The sequence below is a fragment of the Pyxicephalus adspersus genome, chromosome 3 (genome assembly GCF_032062135.1).
Source record: "Pyxicephalus adspersus chromosome 3, UCB_Pads_2.0, whole genome shotgun sequence".
Classification (NCBI taxonomy): domain Eukaryota; kingdom Metazoa; phylum Chordata; class Amphibia; order Anura; family Pyxicephalidae; genus Pyxicephalus; species Pyxicephalus adspersus.
The window spans coordinates 2791391-2813896 of NC_092860.1; the positions used below are offsets into that span (position 1 = coordinate 2791391).

General features: G+C 39.0%; 1 protein-coding gene across 1 annotated transcript; it reads left to right on the forward strand.

Annotated features, from left to right (window-relative positions):
* The first annotated feature begins 2253 nt into the window (after nucleotides 1-2253).
* Nucleotides 2254-22377, forward strand: DGKE (diacylglycerol kinase epsilon). The gene is made up of 11 exons (XM_072403322.1): nucleotides 2254-2804; nucleotides 4906-5065; nucleotides 6516-6635; nucleotides 6923-7066; nucleotides 7233-7390; nucleotides 8585-8633; nucleotides 9181-9294; nucleotides 10550-10621; nucleotides 12077-12204; nucleotides 13414-13525; nucleotides 13975-22377. Exons 1-11 carry the CDS (start codon nucleotides 2404-2406, stop codon nucleotides 14185-14187), a joined length of 1671 nt encoding a protein of 556 aa, XP_072259423.1. The 5' UTR covers nucleotides 2254-2403; the 3' UTR covers nucleotides 14188-22377.
* The last annotated feature ends 129 nt before the right edge of the window (nucleotides 22378-22506 follow it).

Below are 22506 nucleotides of genomic sequence, written 5' to 3' on the forward strand. Positions count from 1 at the left end.
ATCCATGACTAACTGTATATTAGTGTGGTGGTCAATGAGAAGAATGCCCCTTATACTGCTGGTAAGTGGAAAGAATGTCACCCTTACAGATCATTGGTGTCACTTATACTGACCTGGGAGACACAAATTGCCCATTGCTCAAGGAACCTTTAGAAAGCTCTAGAAGAACCCTGGGTGAGAAACATTGATCTACTGCAAAGCCAATGGAGCCCTCACCTTGTACATGACGCGTTTCGCCATTTTCACATGAGCAAGTCTGAGTAGCAGATTCTTTATTACACTCATCTTTGAATATGGTGGATACTATCCTATCCTCTCCTAATATGGACATTCATTCATAAGAAGACGCAATACTTTATTGGTCAACAAATATTACCAGTCTCAACCAATCCCCTGAGGAAGCCATATGGTGAAACGCGTCGGACAAAAGAGACAAGGATAGGATCCACAATATTCAAAGAGTGTATAGAATCTGCTACTGAGACTTGCTCATGTAAAAATGGCAAAATGCGTGGGACAAGAGATGTATAACTTGACCATTTTTCCATGTATTTAGGGATTCAAAATGTATAGTTAACTGGTCTGTTCACCCCATGAATTAACAATGGGGAAGACTACTTGCAACTATTGTTGTTTTTTATTGAAATTTAGCACAATAAAGTTTCTATTGCCAAAAAAAAAAAAAAAACAGCTTCTTCTAAGTTTTTATTATTACATGCTATATATTCAGGGTTGCAAAAACTAATATATACCATGGAGGATTGATACTCCTACTCCAAATTCTTTTGATAAACAATGACTAACACTATCCTGCTGATTGAAACTTTGGACTGAGACATACAGTAACTGCAATAAGCCATCTACCTCTGTGTATAAACTTCATCTTGAGCTGCAGAGCCTGTTGACAGTAGGATTTTTTCAGCAGGCTGTAAATTGAAAGACAACCATATATATGGAAGCATGCAAAAAGCAATAATGCATTTCCATCTCTGTCCTTTGCTCCTTCATTCTCTCCCCCTCTATCTCCTATATTCCCCTCTTCTTACCCTTTTCCCTCCCTTCTTTTTTTCTCCCTCCCTGTCTTTTCTTCCTCTCTCCTCTCCACCCTATCTCTCTCATTCCCTTCCTCCTTCCCCTCATTACCATTCCTCTCTCTTCTCTCTCTCCCCACTCTGCTTTTTTTCCCTCCCTATTCACTCTCTTGCTTTCTCTCCCTCTCTCCTCTTATCTCACGCCTCACCTTTCTCCCTCTCTCCCCTCACCCTCTCTCCATTCTCCCTCTCTCCCCTCACCCTCTCTCCATTTCTCCCCTTCTCCCTCTCTCCTCCCCCTCATCTCTCTCCACTCTCCCTTCCTCTCTCGCTCTCTTCTGCCTCTCCCCTCTCCCTCGTTCCTCTCTCCATTCTTCATCTCTATCTTCTCTGCCCCCTCTCTCCCCTCCTTTTCTCCCCTCTTCCTCCCCCACTCCCTCTATCCCCTCCCCCCTTCTCCCCTCTCCCTGTCCCCGTCTCCCCTCTTCCTCTCCCCATTCTCCCTCTCTCCCCTCTTCCTCTTCTCCCCCCCTCCCACCTCTCTTCCTTTCTCTCTTTTCTCCTGATCTCGGGCTTGTACAGAAGGATCTTCCCCAGAACATAAATAAAAAGCGCTTATCTCAGGCATGCGCAGTCTTGGCTCCTTTCTTACATTTTTAGGAAGACGTGACCCATTCATGTGCCTGCAGGGTGTGAGATCGGGTGATGTTGGAAGAACATAGAAGAAGAAAGATGGCGGCACTGAACACTACGGTGAGTGCTGGAGAATAGAAGAACTCTGAGCCAGGGCCCGCTCGGCTTGGTTTGTGGACGGTTTTAGGCCTTGCCATTGGAAAATAAGTATAAAAATAATTACTATTTACCTTTATACCCCTCGTACAGTCAGTCCTGCACCGTCCTGTCTCCTTTCTGCTCCCGGCGTGGATGGGTCACCAGGTGCCGCCATCTTCTTCCAGGTTCTTCCAGGTCCTTCTTCATACCTCACCTGACCTCACATTGTGCAGGCCGAGCACTTTATTTACATTCCAGGAAAACCCCACATCAGGCAGAAGGGGCAGCCTCCAGGGATACATGAGGCGGTAAAGGTGAAAGTGAGTCCTCCCCTTCAAATAAATCATAAAAGGTAATTAAGGAATGTATGAAATAAAGTAAAACATTTGATGATAGCTCCACTTTAAGTACCTGTGGGGTGGCAGCCACAGCATGGGCGGGGCCCAGACACTATAACGTGCAGTACACATAAACAGCCAGCAGAGGGAGCGCGTATCACTGCTCACCAAGAGGATGCTGCCATGACGTCAGCAGCGCTGCGTCTCCCGGTCGCCTTGGTTACGTTCTCTGGAGCTGTCAGTGGGATGCCGCGGCGGAGGACATGGAGGAGGGGGCCGGGTTGCACCTGGCGGTGTGGACAGTGTGTGCGGTGCTGCTGCCGGTGCTGATAACGCTGTGGTGCAGCGTACGGAGGGCCGGCCGGAGGAGTCTGGTCAAGACAGGAAAACACGCCTGGCGGGAGACCGATCTGTTCGCTCGGCCGACCTACTGCTCGGTGTGCGGCCTACACATCCTCCGGGGGGGCTACTGCCTGTGCTGCGGCCTGTGCGCCGATCACCCGTGTGTGGCCAAGGCCAGCCGCCGCTTCCCGTGTAAAGATGTGCTGGGGAGGAGCGAGGCGGCCCGGGGACATCACTGGGTGCGGGGCAACCTTCCGCTGTGCAGCCCGTGTGTCCGGTGCGGCCTACAGTGCGGGGACCAACCGAGACTCTGCGACCACAGGTACCGGGTGTTATATATCTATATATTATACTACCAATACATTATATATTATATTACACAGTGCGGGGACCAACCGAGACTCTGCGACCACAGGTACCGGGTGTTATATATTATATATCTATATATTATACTACCAATACATTATATTATATTACACAGTGCGGGGACCAGCCGAGACTCTGCGACCACAGGTACCGGGTGTTATATATTATATATTTATATATTATACTACCAATACATTATATTATATTACACAGTGCGGGGACCAGCCCAGGCTGTGCGACCACAGGTACCGGGTGTTATATATTATATATTTATATATTATACTACCAATACATTATATATTATATTACACAGTGCGGGGACCAACCGAGACTCTGCGACCACAGGTACCGGGTGTTATACATTATATTATATTATACTACCAACACATTATATATTATATTACACAGTGCGGGGACCAGCCCAGGCTGTGCGACACAGGTACCGGGTGTTATACATTATATTATATTATACTACCAACACATTATATATTATATTACACAGTGCGGGGACCAGCCCAGGCTGTGCGACTACAGGTACCGGGTGTTATATATTATATATCTATATATTATACTACCAATACATTATATATATATTACACAGTGCGGGGACCAACCGAGACTCTGCGACCACAGGTACCGGGTATTATATATTATATATTTATATATTATACTACCTATACATTATATTATATTACACAGTGCGGGGACCAGCCCAGGCTGTGCGACCACAGGTACCGGGTATTATATATTATATTATATATTATACTACCAATACATTATATATTATATTACACAGTGCGGGGACCAACCGAGACTCTGCGACCACAGGTACCGGGCATTGTTGTCTTTTGGCGTTGCTGAGTTCACCAGTGCTTTGTTTCTCATGATGTACCAAACTGTAGATTTTGCCGCTCCTAATATTGGAGCAATTTCTTGGATGGGTTTTTTCTGTTTTTGCAGCTTAAGGCTTGTTTCACCTGCATGGAGAGCTCCGCATGTTGTCTGTTCACAGCAAAATATATTACACAGGTACACTACAGTGTATGTATACTACATTATATATACTACAGGTACACAACATTGCATATTACACAGGTACACTACAGTGTATGTATACAACATTATATATACTACAGGTACACAACATTATGTAGCTGGGTGGTTGCTAAAAATTGCTGGGTGATGCACCCGCCAAAAGGCCGTGGAGAACACAGTGAAAGTATTACTCCAGCCACTTTTTGACCACCAGGTTACATCTTCTCTCCACCCAGGTAAAAAAATATTCTGGGAAGAACACCGATACCAGGAACACAACAAGAACTACTGGTTAGGAGAAGCTGTGATCTAGCCATTACACAACAGCCCTTGTCATAGTCATCTACATATATTCGTATGCATGCTCATTTTTCCTGATTTTAATACATCCCCTAAAAAATGTCCGTTCACTTGCTGCCTAATACATCCCACCCTTTGTCATCAGGTATATCAGTGATATTCACTTCACCTGTCAGTGGTTTTGGGTTGATCACTGCATGATGATCAATGATTGATCACAATTATAAATTGCCACTTTAATGCTTCGGGGCAACATGCCTACTACAACAGTTCATAGGCATGTATATTAAAATATATATATATAAATACAGTCTATATATATCAGGATATGTAATAAAATATATTATATGTTTATAATATTATCAGGCTGATCAGAGTTTTCCTTATGAACTAATTTTGGGGGTTTGTGCTCTAGGTCATACATCTATTTCCAGTAAAATGTTCTGAATGGCTCTAAAGTATACATGGGAAATAAAATGCTATAACCTCATACATGTAAGTGACATTATAGGTTCCATTCCTAATCCTTTAACACATGTATCAGATTCTTTATTTAGCAATGGAAATGTCATTGTAAATCCCATTGGACTGAAAACAAGGATAGATTTCCTGGTGTGTCACTGTTGTGATTTGTGTCAGCAATGTTGTATTTACAGCTTGGAATGTTTTCACCAATCTTTTTTATTTACATAAACATAATAGTATTTTGCTTCTACAAACAGATGTATCTGGTGTCAGAGAACCATTCATGATGAATGCATGCAAAACGACTTGAAGACCGAAGACTGTGACTTCGGGGAGTTTAGAAACCTTATTATTCCACCCAGTTATCTCCTGGCTGTGAAGCAGATGAAAAAGAGCAAGAATATAGAATATGAAAAGGTTTTAAAGGAGTTTTTTATTTTATGATTGAAGATTATTGAATTTTATTTGATAATTAAAACATTATAATGAAATGTTTGCTAAAGGATAACATAGGAAATTATTTATGGTGTGGATGTGGAAATTCTTACCAAAGTTCACTTGGTTCTAATAAAAAACGAGTCATCTTCTGCTACCGATATTCTGATGTTTGAAACAAATTTTATCCCTGTCCTCAGTTTTATATTTGTTTGGTGCTTTCACTAGAAAACCAACAGCTGCATTTGGATTGGTTGCTTTGGCACCTCCTCAGTTTTTCCTTTTCTCCAGATTTTATAATCAAGCCATGCTTTTATCTTTTACCTCCGAGCTATAATCACTTCTAGTGATTTGGATTAGGTAATACTTAAAAATCAATTAGCGGAAAGTTGTAAGTACAAAAAAAGTAATGTTTAGCATGCGTGGACATCATAGTCTTGAATATCCTTAAAAAGAATCTTTCACAAGGGTGCATAATGAATTATCTGCATCTCCGCCTCTGATTAGTATGGGTTTGCATTCAGCACAGGATTACTTGTTTAGTTATGTTTTACTCCTTCAGATCAGAATTGTCAGGCTTCATGGTTGCATTTCTGATAATGGATACATATAACATACAAGAAAGCTGCTATTAGGATTACGTGAAAGAGAACTACGGCTTTGGTAAATGACCGGAAGCCAGGAGTGATTGTCTGTTATCAGTATTGTGGTCAGCAAGATGCAGAAAAGCTTTCATGATGGCCTTTCAGCCTAACACCAGGCTGATGTTTTTACTCCTATAAAGAGAAACACATTTTTGTTGCTGGAAACAATCTTGCATGATAATTTCCAGTGACAGATGAACATACGAGCACCTGTTCTGTTCTATGGAGAGGGGAGAGGGAAGGACGAGCGAGCGGCACCCTGCTGAGCTCTTCTTCCTTGACTTGTTTTACGGTCGTTCATGGATCCATCCTCACTGATCCATGAATGGGCAGCTGTACACATGTGAGATTATCACCTGACAAAGGCACAACCATTTGTCATCCAATTTATGTACATTGCCTTACCTCTATTAGTATCTAGAGGACATCCCACTCATGTTATGGAGGTTAGGATAGGGAAGTTCTGTAGTCATACTTCCTGGCATAAGGTGACATCACTAATTCGCTGTACTGTATTTATAGAGAAGAAGCGTTGTGACCCCAACCTGCTCATTCCTGGGGAAATATAAAATACCTACTCTTTATGTTGTGGAAATGAACAGGGGGAAGATAAAAAATGAAACTAGGACCAGTACAATCAACACATTTAAGGGATTGTAGGTCACAATAAATGACCTTAGGGTTTAGATACAGTTTAAGAATTGAGAATCCAATTCTTACAAATGCTCAGTTTAAATATGATCTCTTTAAGGTATTTGCAATCTTTCTTTTTTTGAATCCCATTTTAGTTACTTTCTTCATTGAGCAAAAACTGGACTCCTCTGATAGTGCTTGCTAACACCCGCAGTGGAAACAATATGGGTGAAGTTTTAGTTGGAGAATTTAAAGGTCTTCTAAATCCTGTTCAGGTGAGTACATTGTCAAAATAAACTTGCATCTGTAATCTGCTGATAAATACTGGATCTTTGGCTGTATTTGACACTGGGCCACTTTTGTACTGACGTGATGGCTTCCAGAGGAGATGCTTCATTTACTGGGCCATTTATTTGTCATTTAGACTTATGCTGCAGCTATAATGATTGCCTTAAAGCGTACATAAACTCAGAATTTTTACTTTACATAAACCATTATAATTTCCCTTAAAAAACTTTCTTAAAGTTTGTCACAACTTTTTATTTTTTTTTTTTTTTGGTAGGTGTTTGATTTGAGCAAGACCTCTCCATTTAAAGCACTTCAGCTCTGTACACTTCTTCCTCCTAACTCTGCCAAAGTTCTGGTTTGTGGTGGAGATGGCACTGTTGGTTGGGTCCTTGATGCTGTGGATGAAATGAAAATAAAGGTAAAAACCTTCTATTACTCTTTCTGTATTTGGGAAGCAGAACAGATCTGACAAACTGGACTGTTTTTGGAAGTTTTTGGATTTTTCTGGTGACCACACTACTGTATGAAATTTAATATATTGATTTCTGTTTGTCATATTTTTCTTTATGTTTATCCCATTCCAGGGTCTGGAAAACTTTGTTCCCCAGGTAGCAGTGTTACCTCTGGGAACCGGCAATGATCTGGCTAATACTTTAGGATGGGGAGCAGGTTATGCTGGAGACGTTCCTGTAGAGCAGATACTTCGCAATGTTATGGAAGCCGACAGCATTAAGCTTGACAGGTGAGCAAGAACTGTAGTCAAGATTGTGTGAGTATAATCAAATACAGGGAGTTCAACCCTAAGCGTTTATTTAAGATAAAGTTTTTGCTTCACCTGTTGAGCTGTCCTTTTAAAAATTAGGGTTAGGGTTCTAGTAGAATTCAGGTTTTTCCCCAGTTGACTTCCAGAATAACCTATAAGAAATGGAGGTTCCTCTCACCAGAACAGCAATCACATTAGCACAAAACATTAGGCGTAGACCTGCAGACCAGTTTTTGTATCTTCCTTCTTACAGAGCCTGAGTCTTTATATATTCTGGGCTGTCTCACCATTCCCTGTAATCTTACATTCCAGTGCCTCTGTCATTATTGCTAGGGTGATTACTGGTTCTCCCTCTTATTTGTATCTAATGAAAATCCACACAGACGGTGACTTACCTCCTTGGCAGTTATAAGCTGTGAACATCAACCTCCAGTCCAGGTACCTGTAATAGACGGAGGGTGAAGGTCAACTAGTGTCTCTTAGTAGGGGTAGCAATTTTCAAACCTAGCCATTCGAGAGTTGTCATTTTGGGGTATGGGGTTTTTACCAAAGATCTCAATGTTATCCGGAGAGCTGCAGTAGGTATACCTTGCTGGAGTCTCAACTGTTGCTCTAGCAGTGCTCAGTATTAGTTTCTTCTGGATGTTAGCAGGCTATCCTGCAGAATCCTAACTTCTATGTTCATTCCTCAGGGCTTATTAACCTCCCTGGCAATATGAATATTGAGAATTTTTAAATGTAAAAGCGGTACATTTCAAAATAAATATTTAAAATTTTCCGCCTCCTAGCCATAGGGTCCCTCCCCCAGCTGCAGGGTCGCCCGCAGATGCCTGGCCAGCATCTGCGTCCCCTGGCCTCGTATCTTCAACGTTCACATGCCGGGGATTCAGATGCCAGGCGGGCATCACTGGAGGATGTCCGGGCATTGCTGCAGGACACCGCAGGCACCGCTTACGAGGTAAGTTTCTTTTTTTTAAACTCCGTGGCAATTCCACTAGTGAGGCAGTGTGGCTCATGGTTACCACTTTTGGTACTGAAGAATAACCTCAAGCCACACTCAGGAGTACCGCCAGGGAGGTTAAGCAATAGAGCGAAGACAATGATTGAAGTAAGGTTGTCTGTGGAACAGTTGCAAGTCTTCGCTTATACAAAAGGTTACTCTCTGTCTTTCAGATGGAAAGTCCAAGTTACTAACAAGGGTTACAGTCTACGTAAACCAAAGGTAATCATCTCTGTCACTTTCCCGCTGCATGTGGCCACTTGCTTCATTCCTCCAGCCATGCAGGGCAAAACAATAAGTTCACTTTATTTTCCCCACCCCTAGCACTTTATACTTATCTTCTTTTTTTTCCTTGACCAATCCTTTCAGTTGTAATGTATTGGACAGAAATAGACCTGGCATTCTGCTCCCTATTCATAATCCTGAGCCAAGCACCGGTACTGTCACATCCTCTGTCCTTTATAGAAGTAATAGATATTTCTGTTACTCTCAGTGACAAAACAGGGCAAGAGGGGAGCAAGCCGAAGGTAAATGTATGCTGTTGCTTTGCGCTGCCTAGTTAAATAACATGTTTGCTTAATGAAGTAAATTCAAGCTTTGGACTTTTACCTTTTTTAAAGGGTTGGTGGTTTTAAGTTTGTATGAGGGTTATTCGTTGTGGTAATATTTAGATGCAAATGGCACACAGTGATGTTATTAATACACTGCATTGTGTGTGCTGTGGAGTAAAAAATGTACAGTAACACGCTATTGTGTGTTGATTCTTTAGGTTTTGTCCATGAATAATTACTTCTCAATAGGTCCTGATGCATTGATGGCTTTAAACTTCCACACACATCGAGAGAAAACCCCTTCACTTTTTTCCAGCAGGCTTGTTAATAAGGTAGGCTGTCATGTGTTAAGGTAAACCTGTAACCTAATGTAAATATGTGTTTAAAATCACTGAGACTTGAATGTCCACACCCAATGTTTTGTTCCTGACTGCCCTGGGAGCTTCCAAATGTTGAGTGCTTTGGCAGACATACTAACTTCCAGTTGTGGAGGACTGACACTGGCCCCTTCCCCTTTATTGCACATATTTATATTGGCCAGACGGGCATGGCACATTTTATTGATGGAGAGCTGAAAGTAGACCTTGCATATTGGGTGCTCTTGATTTTCCTCATGCCTAGAGCATGTTTAGGAGTTAAAATCAATGTAAAGGCATCTCCCTTTAATTTTGTCTGCTTTGTTATGTTAGGGAAGTGATGCAGTTTGAGCTTAAAAAGGAAATACCTACACAGTGCTATCAATGTCCTGAATACAAATAAGCCTGTATCATTATCAAAATAGCGCCTTGTTGACTTTTAAAGGGAGGATTGTTTCATATGCAAATTAATTGCAGGGTTCATGCCTGCTCCTATAAAAATATAAATTACAGAAACTATATATTACATTTGTTAGAAACAATTTCAGCCAAAAGGTTTTTTTGAGTATGACTCTGCACTATCAAGCTGCACTAAGGTCTAATCTGTATTAACTACACTTTTAAAAATAAGGCATAAAACCTTAATGTGCTGCTTGGCTTAATTTCCTTGATCATAGGACTGCCTGTTGTTACAGATGTGTGGTGTTGCATTTAGGATTTCACCTTCAATTTTTTATTTGTTTACTGAAGTGACAACATTGTCGTCAATGCTCCTTTTTGTAATGGAGACCTTATTGTACTTACTGAATTTGAAGAGCTTGTAATGGTTCATAGCTTGTCACAGCTATTTAGAAAAATAATTTAAAGCCGAACCCCAAGCAAAGGACTGAATGCATTGAAATGAAATTGAAAGACAAATAGAAAAACATTTTCCATACCAAAGAATTTGTAATTCTATGTAGCCAGACTTTAGATTTTTAACCACTTTGCCAAACAGCAAAGCCAAGTTGGTTTAGGATCTCCTCTCTACTCTGGTCTGTTCTCCTAAAAATTGTTACAAAGCAGAATAATGATTGTGGGAGACTGAAATACATTGATAACAATGCAGATTTATGTTTTTATGGTAGCTGTGTAAATAAAAATTTTATTTAGTGCATAATAGGGTTAAATGTCGTTGTTTAAATATTTGTCTGGAGTTATGGTTTAATTTATATTGTTATATTTTTTTTAGGCAGTGTATTTATTTTATGGGACTAAGGATTGCTTGATTCAGGAGTGTAAAGACCTTGACAAAAAAGTGGAGGTAAGAGTCCAGCTAATACCAATTCCTGAGGAAGAACCATCTTTCTCTGAAGTCCCCTGAAAATGACCGCGGCTCCTTCTTTACATCATGGAATGTTTCACTTTGCTTGTTGATTATTTGCTTTGTCTGACATCCTTTGCTGACATTTTTCTTCTAAGTTGGTCACATTTAATCCTACTGGGACTATCATTCAGCTAATGATGGAAATTTGCACTGTACAACAAAATTTAAACTTAATGACATATATTTATTAAACCCTTACTTTATGTTGTAACATATTTTGCTTTCTATTATACATTAGGCCTTTCTGGGTGATAAGTGCATGGGCACGTCCAATACATAATAACCTCCAGTGTTTGGATGTATTTCTTTCTTGTGGTAGTGATCCCCTTTTGCATACCTCCTGTTTGTCCTGTGATTGTGATCCCTACAAATCATATATCTCTGCCATGGCAGTAATTACATTTACAGAATGCATATCTGTTATATGGCATTTTTTTCCTGACAGATTATTTATCTGTTCCATTGCAGAGATCACTTTCACAGACCTACATATCTGTGCTATGGCAGTGATTCCCCCTACTGTTGGGTTGAATAGGTTGAGCTTACCTGCCTGTTCATATTGTTGTTCTAAGGCAGGTAGGCTCAACCTATATACCTTCACGGTGGGGGGAAATCATTGCCATGGCACAGGTATGTGGTCTGTCTTCTAAAGTTTTGTTTGTAAAATGGTATTTTTTTCTGTAAAATAAACAGAGATTGTATCTAATATAGAGCCAAAGTTTCAAATAGATATCTTGAGTGACTAAATAGCCCAATGTCATGTGTCCAGTGCAATGCTAACCTATTGGTCACATGATCTTTGCATGAGATTGTGGTCTTGTCGTCAACATGGCCACCGTGCCAACATTGATCACATGACCAGGCACCAGTATTTCAAGTTCCCTTTACAGTTCTTATGGAGAGTCATAAACTGCTGCAAATGTGAAGTGCAGACATTTAGATGTTACCGGCAACCTTTTGGTTAGTATTGAAGATTCCTGCTACTTCTTGCCATCCCCAAAATTCCTATCGACCTTTAATTATGATTGGCCTCCTTATTACCCAAAAGAAATTAACAGAAAACCACAAGTAGCGTGCAAGTTTTGCCATTCACAAGAAGTGATGAAATTTACCTTTTAGAGTGTCATGCATTGGACTGTAAAAGTGGAATTAGAGCCTACTGCAAGTATAGATAGTTTTTTTTTTTTTGTTTTGTTTTTTTAATCAAAAATGACAGGTTCGCTTTGCAAAATATTTTATTCTGAATGTTTGAAAAAAAAAAAAATCTGGATATGTTTTGGAAAAAGAGAACCTTAGGCGAGTATCTCAAGAATTTACAGCTTGTCTGTGTTCATTCTCATGCAGGTTTGCTGCCAAGTGTGTGTGCTGACCTCTTGTACTTTGTAACTGCAGCTGGAGTTGGATGGAGAAAGAATATCATTACCCAACCTGGAGGGGATCGTAGTGCTGAACATCGGGTACTGGGGAGGAGGCTGCAGGTTGTGGGAAGGCATGGGAGATGAACTATATCCTTTAACAAGGTGAGTGTCTGCGGGATTTGTATGCAGCCGTAAGCAACCATTACCCGGTATCAGCTTTTCAAAACATTTCTATTGCATTTTATAAATAACCTCCCTTGAATCAAATATTACGCTGTCATTGCTAGCAGTAGCTATGCTTTACTGCTAATGCTGTAGCCATTATTCAATGTATTTTTCTTATTTCTTACTTTCATAACAGGATGCTTTCCAAATCTAAAATTAGGATATACAAAATAACACAAAAAATGTGTTTATTTAATAAACTTCTTTAACTATTTCAGCATCCTTTACGGACTGAAGCAATAGGTAAACTTTTCCATTGATGTTGATCTCTTTCTCAACCCTCTCTAACTCTCAACTAAGGTTCCCCCAAAGGTTGGTAGTGGTTCCTTGAGATATGAACAATTTGTTGTTCTCAGGTCAACTGACACCTCTAATCTTTTTGGCGATCTGTAAGGGAGGCATTCTGCCCTCTGGAAAACAATAAAAGCGTGCCCACCACACTAATGTACTGTGCAGTGATTATAGAAGGGGTCCCCTAAGACCTGAAAGTTCCCCCATGTTAAAAGGTCAAGGAACACTGCTGGCATTCAGTGCCGTCTTCAGACCCCAGGCACATCACATTACATTCATTGTGGCTGCCCAGCTTTCAGCTAATCCTTTTACTTTATTCGGCATAACACCAGTTGGTATTATTTCGTTTATTTTAAATAAAAGATGTAGGTAAATACTACCTGAATGTGAGCTATTTATCTTTTTCTTATAAACTTATATCGTTTTTTAACACCCAGGATAGCTAAACCTAATATCAGGGGAACTACCCATGAAGCCCATTTTCACAGTAACCACAAGATACAGAATATAGTCAGGTGTACACAGGTGTCTGGGCCCAGGTTGCTTTTCCTCTGGCTGTGAGATTGCGAGAGTGACTGATATTTGTTCCCTGACGTTTGCTGCACCAGTGTGGGGGTAATACCTGCAGAGCCGCTGGCTATAGCTATTGCTTTCCCTAAACATGGACTGCAGCCACATAAAAAGCTATATAAAAGCCTACCAAATCTTGGCGTAAACTGTAACATTTTATAAATGAATAAAAACTTTTTTACATTGCACCAGGCTTAGAGGTACATTTTTTTATGATTTGAACGCAAGAACTCTAGTCTATAGTCTAATGTATAGATTCCTAATGTAAACTCTTTGTTTCTGGAGGCATGACGATGGGCTGCTAGAGGTGGTCGGCGTTTACGGATCATTCCACTGTGCTCAGATTCAGGTGAAGCTGGCAAACCCCGTCCGACTCGGCCAAGCACACACTGTGAGGGTAAGTGCTGGTACCGCTGCTTTATATCTTTATTTGCATAGTTTGTATGTGTAAATTGTATCTGTTAGAAATAATGTTTATGTTTTAGATAGAACAGAGAATGCTTAATACCACTTCCCAGTGTGCAGTGCTCAGACTTGGCAGCCAGGCACTATTCTTGAGCACTAGAAGAGAGGCGGATGTCATCATTTCCTCCAACATCATGTGTTTTTGTAGTGCAAAAAAATAATGAGTGATGGGGAAATTTTTTTTTAAAACAAAGGGTATTGATCATGGGGCTGGGCTGCACGTACCTGGTACTTTTCTGTAAATGAATGAGGACAATGTGACTGGGGTAATGCTTTTCCTCAGTGGAGACTGCTATGTAGCATTGCTGGTAAAATAGTTCCTCACATAGTTTTGTGAGTGTCTTATATGTCACTGTGACTATTGTTTTTGTTGTTTTGTAGCTAATTTTGAAGAATTCCAGAATGCCAATGCAGGTGGATGGTGAACCCTGGGCCCAGGGGCCATGTGAAGTCACCATCACTCATAAGACACATGCTCTAATGCTCTACCATTTAGGGGAACAAACGGATGATGACGATGATGATGAAGACCCTTCCAGTGATTCTGACCAAGACACCCCACATGATGTGAATGACGCTGACAAAAAGGCATAGGAACCCGCAGCTTAAGATACCTTTTACATGCTTTCTTATACTGCAGATCCTTTTGCCTCTTCGCACCCTATATTTATTTATTTAATTGCCTATTTTATTTTTTTAATACTTGGTGTCTTTTATTATGCTGGGACTGCAAGGGGAATTTATTGCGCTAGGCAGAAAAAAGGTAGAAAAAAAGCTTCCCTTAGAGCAAATGATGGTTGGAACAAAATACAGAAACACAAGATATTTTTTCATACTTTTATCAATGTAATAGCATTTGCGTATGTGTTGAAAATGTACAATACATGCTGGGACAGATAATGCCAATAGTTTCTGTAATATGACAAGGGGTAATAACTCATGAGACCATTATTTTTTTTTTTTTTGGTTAGCCAGTGAGGATGAAGATATTAGTCAAAATGAGAGGTGGTGAAAGAGCCCTTCAAAAAGGCTAACATTGGGCTTGGAGGAACAAGGTAAAGCAGGTAGGGAGTAAGGTAGCGCAATGTAAACCAATCAATAGATAGGATGACAAATCTATAAAAAGAAAGCAGGTAGAGGAAGGGAGAAGCAAATAGGGGGTAGAGGGGGAGGTAAAAATCCATCTAGTAAAACTATGTATTACAACATTGTATTTGTAAGAGAACTGGTGAAGTGTTTCCTATGTTTAATTTTGTTGACTTTCCTATACCAGTGTAGAACAGTTGTGAGCAGGCAGGTCACTTCTAAAGAGAGAGGTATGTAGGCTTGAGCATTAATAACCAAATGAATTAGGACAAGTAAGCCATGGACGGTAAGAAAATACCATCTGGTTGAGACTTTGTACCAAGACCCTTGATATTTAGTCTAAATGGGGGTCTGAACAGTGAGAAGAGAAGTTTTTGTTGTTGGAATATATAGGTTTTGCTCCTACTTAGCTCATGGGAGAGGCCTTGTTTTCTAGGAGTAGATTTTTTAGCAAAATGAGAGAAAGTGTCAGGCAGGACCCTCTCCAACACATTTTCATTGGTATGGAATGAGAGATATACCTAAATGATGAAGGGACTAGGAGAGAATAAAAGAAGTCATAATTTTCTACATCTCCAGAAGCCCAAAAATCTGAGGTGGAAGGCAAATGGTAATAATAAGGAAAGTGAAAATCTCCTAATGTCCATTTAGGATAAAGAGTTAAAGACCCTTTGTGGGGGACCAGAGAGGAAAGATTACATAGCATTGGGATAAGGGGGAGGGTTAAGCAAAAGGTGTTCCTAAGTGAACCTTTTTTTTTTTTTTTTTTAACAGCTTTGAATTGTGTTTATTTTTTTAGTTTACACTTTTTTTTATAAAAGCCTGAGTTTTTATAGATAAAAATGTAATACATTTATACCAAAGAACTCCCAGAGTATTATAGGTCATTTTAAGGACAGAGCCAAGGAGAAGCTGTTTTGCCTTTAGGTTCCTCTTTAAATGACAGTATGGAGCCATCTTTAGACGATGGGGTTAAGCTGTGCTCTGTTCACTTCTTTAGGTTGGGTTTCAGTGGAAGCTTTTTTGCAGGGAAACAAATTTGTCAAAACATTCCAAATATTTTTAAATCATTTTATACATTTACAGATCTAGACCATAACAAAAAAAATATATACATACTACAATAAATTCTGTTTCAACATTCCAAATTCTTTGTACCCTGGGGTCTCCTATATATCTTTGCAACCTAAGGCAAAGGAGCTTTAGGCAGCAAAGAGGCGGTCACCCAATTGGAGATTGTGTAGCATATGTCAAGGCTTTGTAGTGGAAAAATCAAGGCCTTCCCCTTTTGCTTTGTGCTACAAAGTATTTTTAGTGTCAGGGCACAGAGAAGATGACCCTAGGACAATTAAATACATGCACAGCTTTCATTTGTACCTACACCGGTATCCTTTAGAATTGAGAAACTGCATGACATATTGCTGTTACATATAGATACTTTTCTTTTATGATTATTAATACACGGAATTTATAAAAAAAAATTGACCGCACAATAGATACGTATTCATTTGGGTCAGGGGTCAGGCGTTCTTTTGCTCTGGTGGAAAGCTTTTTTTTTTTTTTTTTTTTTTTTTTTTTTTTTTTTTAAACAAAATTGTAAAAGCGTTGTAAAAGGGCATATTAATCAACCAGTTGATATAATACTGTGTTCTTTTTTTAAAGCTTTGCACTTTTTTTTTCTTTTTGGTTAATTGTACAAAAGGAGCCCTGCTGTGCAGGAGATTACAGAAAACTTATACATAGTCAGATTTGGGTAAATAAACTAACTCTATTTATGAGAATATATGGAGATTTTTAATGAGTATACTGGATTAGGGCTATTTTTTCTAATATTTGTGTTCACTTAGAACACTGCAAGCTTACTGCCTTCCAAGCCAATAAATTCCCCCAACTTGATTTTATGTGATGTATTTGTATGATGTTTACTTTCCTAAATGTCTGATAACACTGTAACTGTATTTTATCTGTTATCACAGCATATAGGTGAATTTGTGATACACCAAAGCAGTAATGATAATGAGAAATTTGGACTTGAATCTTACATTGTAGGAGAATTAATGCTGTGAAGGGAAAGGCACAGGCGTTTCCAAAAGCAAATGTTTGTTGCTGGAAAACGTCCTGGAGTCCTAGCTGTGTGTAGTGAGTGTTTAGAAGCAGGACACCATACTTTTTTTTTTTTTTTTTTTTTTTTTTTTTTTTTGTACCGCAGGACTGAGCTTGGCCCTAATACCTATTAGGAATTGCAGAGCAGCTTTATGTCCCAAGTTCCTTTTTTCCAGGTTTCTCTGTAGCATTTTCTTTAACAGTTTACAGTTTGTAATGGTTACCATCATTTTTGTTCTATTAACCTTTTTTTTTTTTTTTTTTTTTTTTTTTATGCTTGTTAGTGCATTCTTTCTCTTGTGTCAGTCGTGGGACTTTACCATACCCAATGGCGTTGGGACAAGGTTACTTTGGCAATAAGATAAAAAGGCCATAGGGACTATTTTAGCATGATTATTTGTTCCCGTGCACCCCTGCTTGCCATTTGCAGCAATGGTGCACTACAAAATTGACAAAAATAAGATCAATGCACTTTTTTTTCAAATAGCAGCCTTAGAAAATAGTGTCTTGTGCTGTGGGTGTTTTTAGACCTATAGAGCAACAATTGCATAGATTTATTTTAACATTCAGTCTGTATCATTATCAAAAGGTGATGGGTCTAAACACATATCCTTTTCCTGCTGTAGTGGTAAAGCCCTGCACCAGACTCTACTTGCCGGCAAAGCCATAGATTATTGGAGGGTGATTCATATTTTTATTACACTTAGTAAATGAAAAAGTTTATATTTTGAAATCTCATTAGATTTTCATAATTTAATGCAAGCTGAAATTTATATAAAGGTGCAGTTGCAGGAAAAAAAAAGTTTACAATACAAAATTTAAAATTATCTGGAATTAGGAATGACAGCTCTGTGGTCTGGTATGAAGTCATAATAGTACATTAGCTATGTATGAAAGATAATGAAATCTTGAAAAGAGGATAATTTGACTTTTCCAGCCAATGATAAGTTAGATATGGTATGGGGAAAATGCAGAGATGTCTTCAACTTTTATTAGCTACTATGTTGGTGTTTTGTATTTCCACTTTAACTAGATGGAATATAGTATTAGCAAGTGATACTGGGCTTATAGTTTTGAGTAGAATTTTTAAGGCCTTGTACACATGATTTTTACAAATTTTGGGTTGTTTACGTCACATAGAAAGCTCACGGTGGCGCCCCAATGGACCTTTGTAGTTAATATTTGAAGCAGCTGCTGTTTAAATCTGGACAGTTTGGGACAGCTATAAGTGAGCAGCTTTACCACCTGTAAAGGACTGCAATACTAAAGCAAATCATGTTCATATAGGCACATAAATGTTTTATAACCGTACAGGCTGTCAGTGAACATGCAATTGGTGCACAGTCGCAGCGCTGAATACCTGCGCTTTACTATGTTCTTTCTTTAAGATTTGCTTTATGACCGAGTCGTTGGAAGAGAAGTTGGTCATTAAGTGAGGAGCAAATGATTTATACCGAGTGTCCGGTGATGGTGGCACACCATGATTTATCACCGATGTGTACAGGGCCTTAGTAAGAAAACGGGTGGGCTTTTTTTTTTTTTTTCTTTTTCTTTTTTTATACACATTATTTGATGATATGTACAGAAGGGTAAAGTTAATTTATCTTTATTTATATGGATTGTACAAACATTCCTGTGGAGAAAGTGACTTGTTTACAAAGATGGGTTTGTAAGAATGCCTTTGCAATACCAAGCCATTACTGCTAAGCAGTTTATTTTTTATTAAAAGATCACTTCATTATCTATCTGAGCTTCATACCCCTTTATACTCCTAGAATATATGGACCAGTGTTTTAGGCTGGATAGGAAGGAGCTGTATGTGGGTGGTGGCCCCTGTATTATGACCCAACTTTTCCGTAACGCCTGGATGGTTACCGAAAAGTGTTGGGTGGTGCGCCCGGCTAATAAGGGCAGGGGTGAGCTGTGAGAATCCAGCACAAGTCAGATGATACCACATTGGTTCATCTAGAGATATATATATATATATAATATATATATATATATATATATATATATATATACCTAGAGATGAGATACGTCACTAGCAGTTGGTGAACAAGAAATTGCTATAAAAAAAAGCATAAAACAGAATCAGATTTGGATTGACTTGCCCTGATTATTGATGGGTGATTATCCATGGTCTCCCAGGTGTTTACATTTGGCACTTGGCTTAAAGAAACACATTTTCAATACCCATACTTGTGTTAAACCAATACTTGCGGATAGTCTTTCGCTGGAGATAATTGCAGACTTTTGGAGTTTTTTGTGTTGATAGTCTTGTTAAACTCTAGTCCTGTCAAAGTCTTGTTAAACGTTGTGCACCCAGGCTGTTTTTTACTGTTTGGAAGCTTCCAGAATCTAATTCCTGCATGTAGTCCCAGTTCTGGGATAAGTACATGATGGTGCAGAAAGCTGCACACTACCCCAGAAGTTTTTTTGTGAATGTCCGCCTCAATCACTGTAGCAGAGCCTTGACTTAGAAAGGTTCCAAAAGGTTTGCAGGTTTTATTTTTAGTTTGTCTTCTTAGTTACCAAACTATCTTTAACGTTTCTGTGTGTGTCCATAGCTTTTGTGTATGCACTACTGAAGATAAATCATTCATGTTTAGCCGTACAGTGGTTTGTGCCCGGAGTTGTTCTATGCCCTAAGTTACTGAATAGGAACGCATTTCTTTAGTTGTGTTCATCTGTCTAATGCAGAGTTTTGTATTGGAGCTTTTATTATTGAAATACTGTGTATGGACAATCCTGGGTTTAAGTACCGACGCCATTTATCATTTGCTGCTAAACACATTGGAAACATTCCGTTGGTGTTTGTTTAATAATTACTTATTAGTATGTGACCAAGACTGTGTACACCCATCGGATAAATCTCGTATGATTATCGTTTTAGGGCTGATATCGGACAAGTGTCTGATGTGTGTACATCGTTCATTGATTCGTCCTGACCGATCCATGAACAACGTACAATCCTAATACAAGTGAAGGGCAAAGCGCGCATCAGGGGCCGCGCCATTATTCTCTCCCCTCCCCTCTCCATAGAACAGAACAGCACTATATGTACAAAGCTCATTCATGCACCTTTCAGTCTTTTGTCGTTGAAAAGGATCATGAAATATTTAGGTGAGGTGAGGGGCTTGGTTATGGGTTTAAAGCCTTTAGTACACTGACATTCAAAGGAAAAAATGGCCTAATTAAGCCTAAGCATTTCCTAAATAAACAAAAAATCCTATTTGCTGTGGGATAGACTTGTTAGATAATGTGCTAAATTTTATTCCAAGTAGCTAGATATAGAGGCAATTTCTCCTTTCTGTCTAAATTTCATATAGGGGCTCATGCTTTTCATAGCCCTATTTTATTCCATTAATATTAATCAGCTTAGTGCAGTACATCACCAAATTGTCCTTTCCTGAGTTACAGAAGGAGCTGATCTCCTTCCAGGCCAACCACGTTAAAAACCAAAAGCTTACCAGCAGATATCGGCCCTGACTTATTAAAGCTCTCCAAGGCTAGAGAGGATACACTTTCATCAGTGAACCTGGGTGATCCAGCAAATCTGGGATGGATTTCTTCCAAAGTCCTGTCCTATTAGCAAATGTTTTGAACCCTGGACCAGATATATTACAGGTTTGCTGGATCACCCAGCTTCACTGATGAAAGTATCCTTTCCAGTCTTAGACAGCTTTAATAAATCAGACCCATTGGGTGCTGGCACAACTCCAGTCACAGGTAACAGCTCTTAACCTTATTTTAAATTTTAGTGCTGTCTTTCTCCACAAACACAGTGAGCAATGAGCAGTTTGTTTGTCTCAAGTCAGTTTAATTGACACCTTTTTGGCTATCTGTAAGGGTGACATTCTTCCCACTGGCTGTCAGTATAAAAGACATTCTTCCTGCTGACCACCAGACTAATGTACTGTGAGCTGTGGATATATATAGATATAGCCGGGGTTCCTTAAGACCTGAAAATTATTTCAAGGTTTCCTGCATGTTAAAAAGGTGGAGAAAAGTTGCTCAAGTGAATGAAATAATAATGAAAATAAATCCTAAATATTGATTTGTGTTTCTGGCTCATTGTGGAAGTTTTATTAGTTAGAATGAATAGAGAAAAAGAGACTTTTTGGCATAATTATTTTACAAATTTACTAATCACAATAAAAACAATACAATAACTCTACAGGACAAAGAATCTATCATATAAATCTGCTAAGTATAAGAGTATCCAATATTTCATATGAGTAGAATGTCTCATACTCACATTTGGAGTGTCCAATAAATATATATAGGACAAATTTGAGTATGAGTCACCAATAAGGTGGAAAGAAAAATAATTGGAAGGGGTAACTGTCAAAATAACAAGACTCTCTAGTGAGGAGAACTGATTCAATATATGTGATATTGGTGTGTTAATAAAATAGATAATCACTTAGTTTGAATGTTGGTAGTATGTGAAAAGAACGGAGTGTCCGCAGCCAGCCAACAAGTTGCTGTATTCTGCGGACGGGCTGTTCTTATAAGGAGTTAGAATCGAAATAGAATAATGAGATCATTGTTTCTGATAATCATTGTTTTATTATACAACATAGAATAGATATTGTTTATTTATGATACCTATAGTTCTGCTATCCAAGTCTCTATATTCCCCTGAGGAAGCCAAAAGAAGTGAAACACGTCGGGACCGAGACATTCTACTCATATGAAATATTGGATACTCCTATACCTAGCAGATGTGTATGATGGATTCTTTCTCCTGTAGAGTTATTGTACAATTAACTATTTTGTAATCTTATAATGTGATGAGTAAATTTGTATAATATGCCAAAAAGCCTCTCTTTTTCTCCTTTCATTCCAATTGTTATATGCACATATAGGCTTGGCATATATTTATGAACACGCTACTACCCAATCCCCCTCTTCTTTCTTGAACCACTTCCATGTAAGTTTTATTAGTTACTGGCAAAAAGCTAATAAATATAATCAGTATACGATGGCAGGGCTTGTGCTAAGGGCCTATTATTACATGTTGCATTAAAAGTAGCCCCTTGTGAATGAATGGGCTGCCAAAATATTACCTTACTGCATTCAGATGGCATTCAAAGTGAACAGCACCACCATGTATGTTACCACAATGCGAACATCTAAATGGGCTCTAAATGTTATGCAGTTATATGGGGACCTTTAACTCCCCTCTAAATCATCAAGCGAAAACCACTTGGTGACACATATAGATATGTAACAATAAATTCATGGTCAGCACAAAATTGCATGGCTTTAAGTAGGAGGGTAAATGTTTTAAAATTGTTTACTTGAAAGATCCGACTAATGTTTTGATCCGGAGATTTTAGGAACAATGTAGTAATATATTAAGAAATAGGTTTTTTTTGTTTTTTTTTAACTAGAAAAAAGCTTCTCTAGCTGGATATAAAACATTCTCTCCTTCATCACACCTTTCCTCATCACTCTATTTTTCTATGTAATGGATCAGGTGTTATTTTTTACACAGCAGCATGCGAATATAGGAAAAGACAAAAAGCAAAAATGATTCCGATGTACTACCAATCCACATTCAGAAATAAATGTGACACCTGAAACAAATGGTTTGTTGATTCGTTGTTTTTTTAAAGCTTATCTATACTGAACAACTACATACAGATATAAGTTTATGTCAAGGGGAGTCCAGATGAGCTGTGAAGTTTGGATTTCGGTTCCCACTTCTTCAAACTT

What these genes read in the sequence shown, in the direction of transcription:
- DGKE (XM_072403322.1), top strand. Translation starts at nt 2,404, where the DNA reads ATGGAGGAGGGGGCCGGGTTGCACCTGGCGGTGTGGACAGTGTGTGCG. An exon ending in TGGATGAAATGAAAATAAAG is followed by an intron (nt 7,067 to 7,232) that starts GTAAAAACCTTC and finishes ATCCCATTCCAG; the next exon opens with GGTCTGGAAAACTTTGTTCC. An exon ending in GCCAAGCACACACTGTGAGG is followed by an intron (nt 13,526 to 13,974) that starts GTAAGTGCTGGT and finishes GTTGTTTTGTAG; the next exon opens with CTAATTTTGAAGAATTCCAG.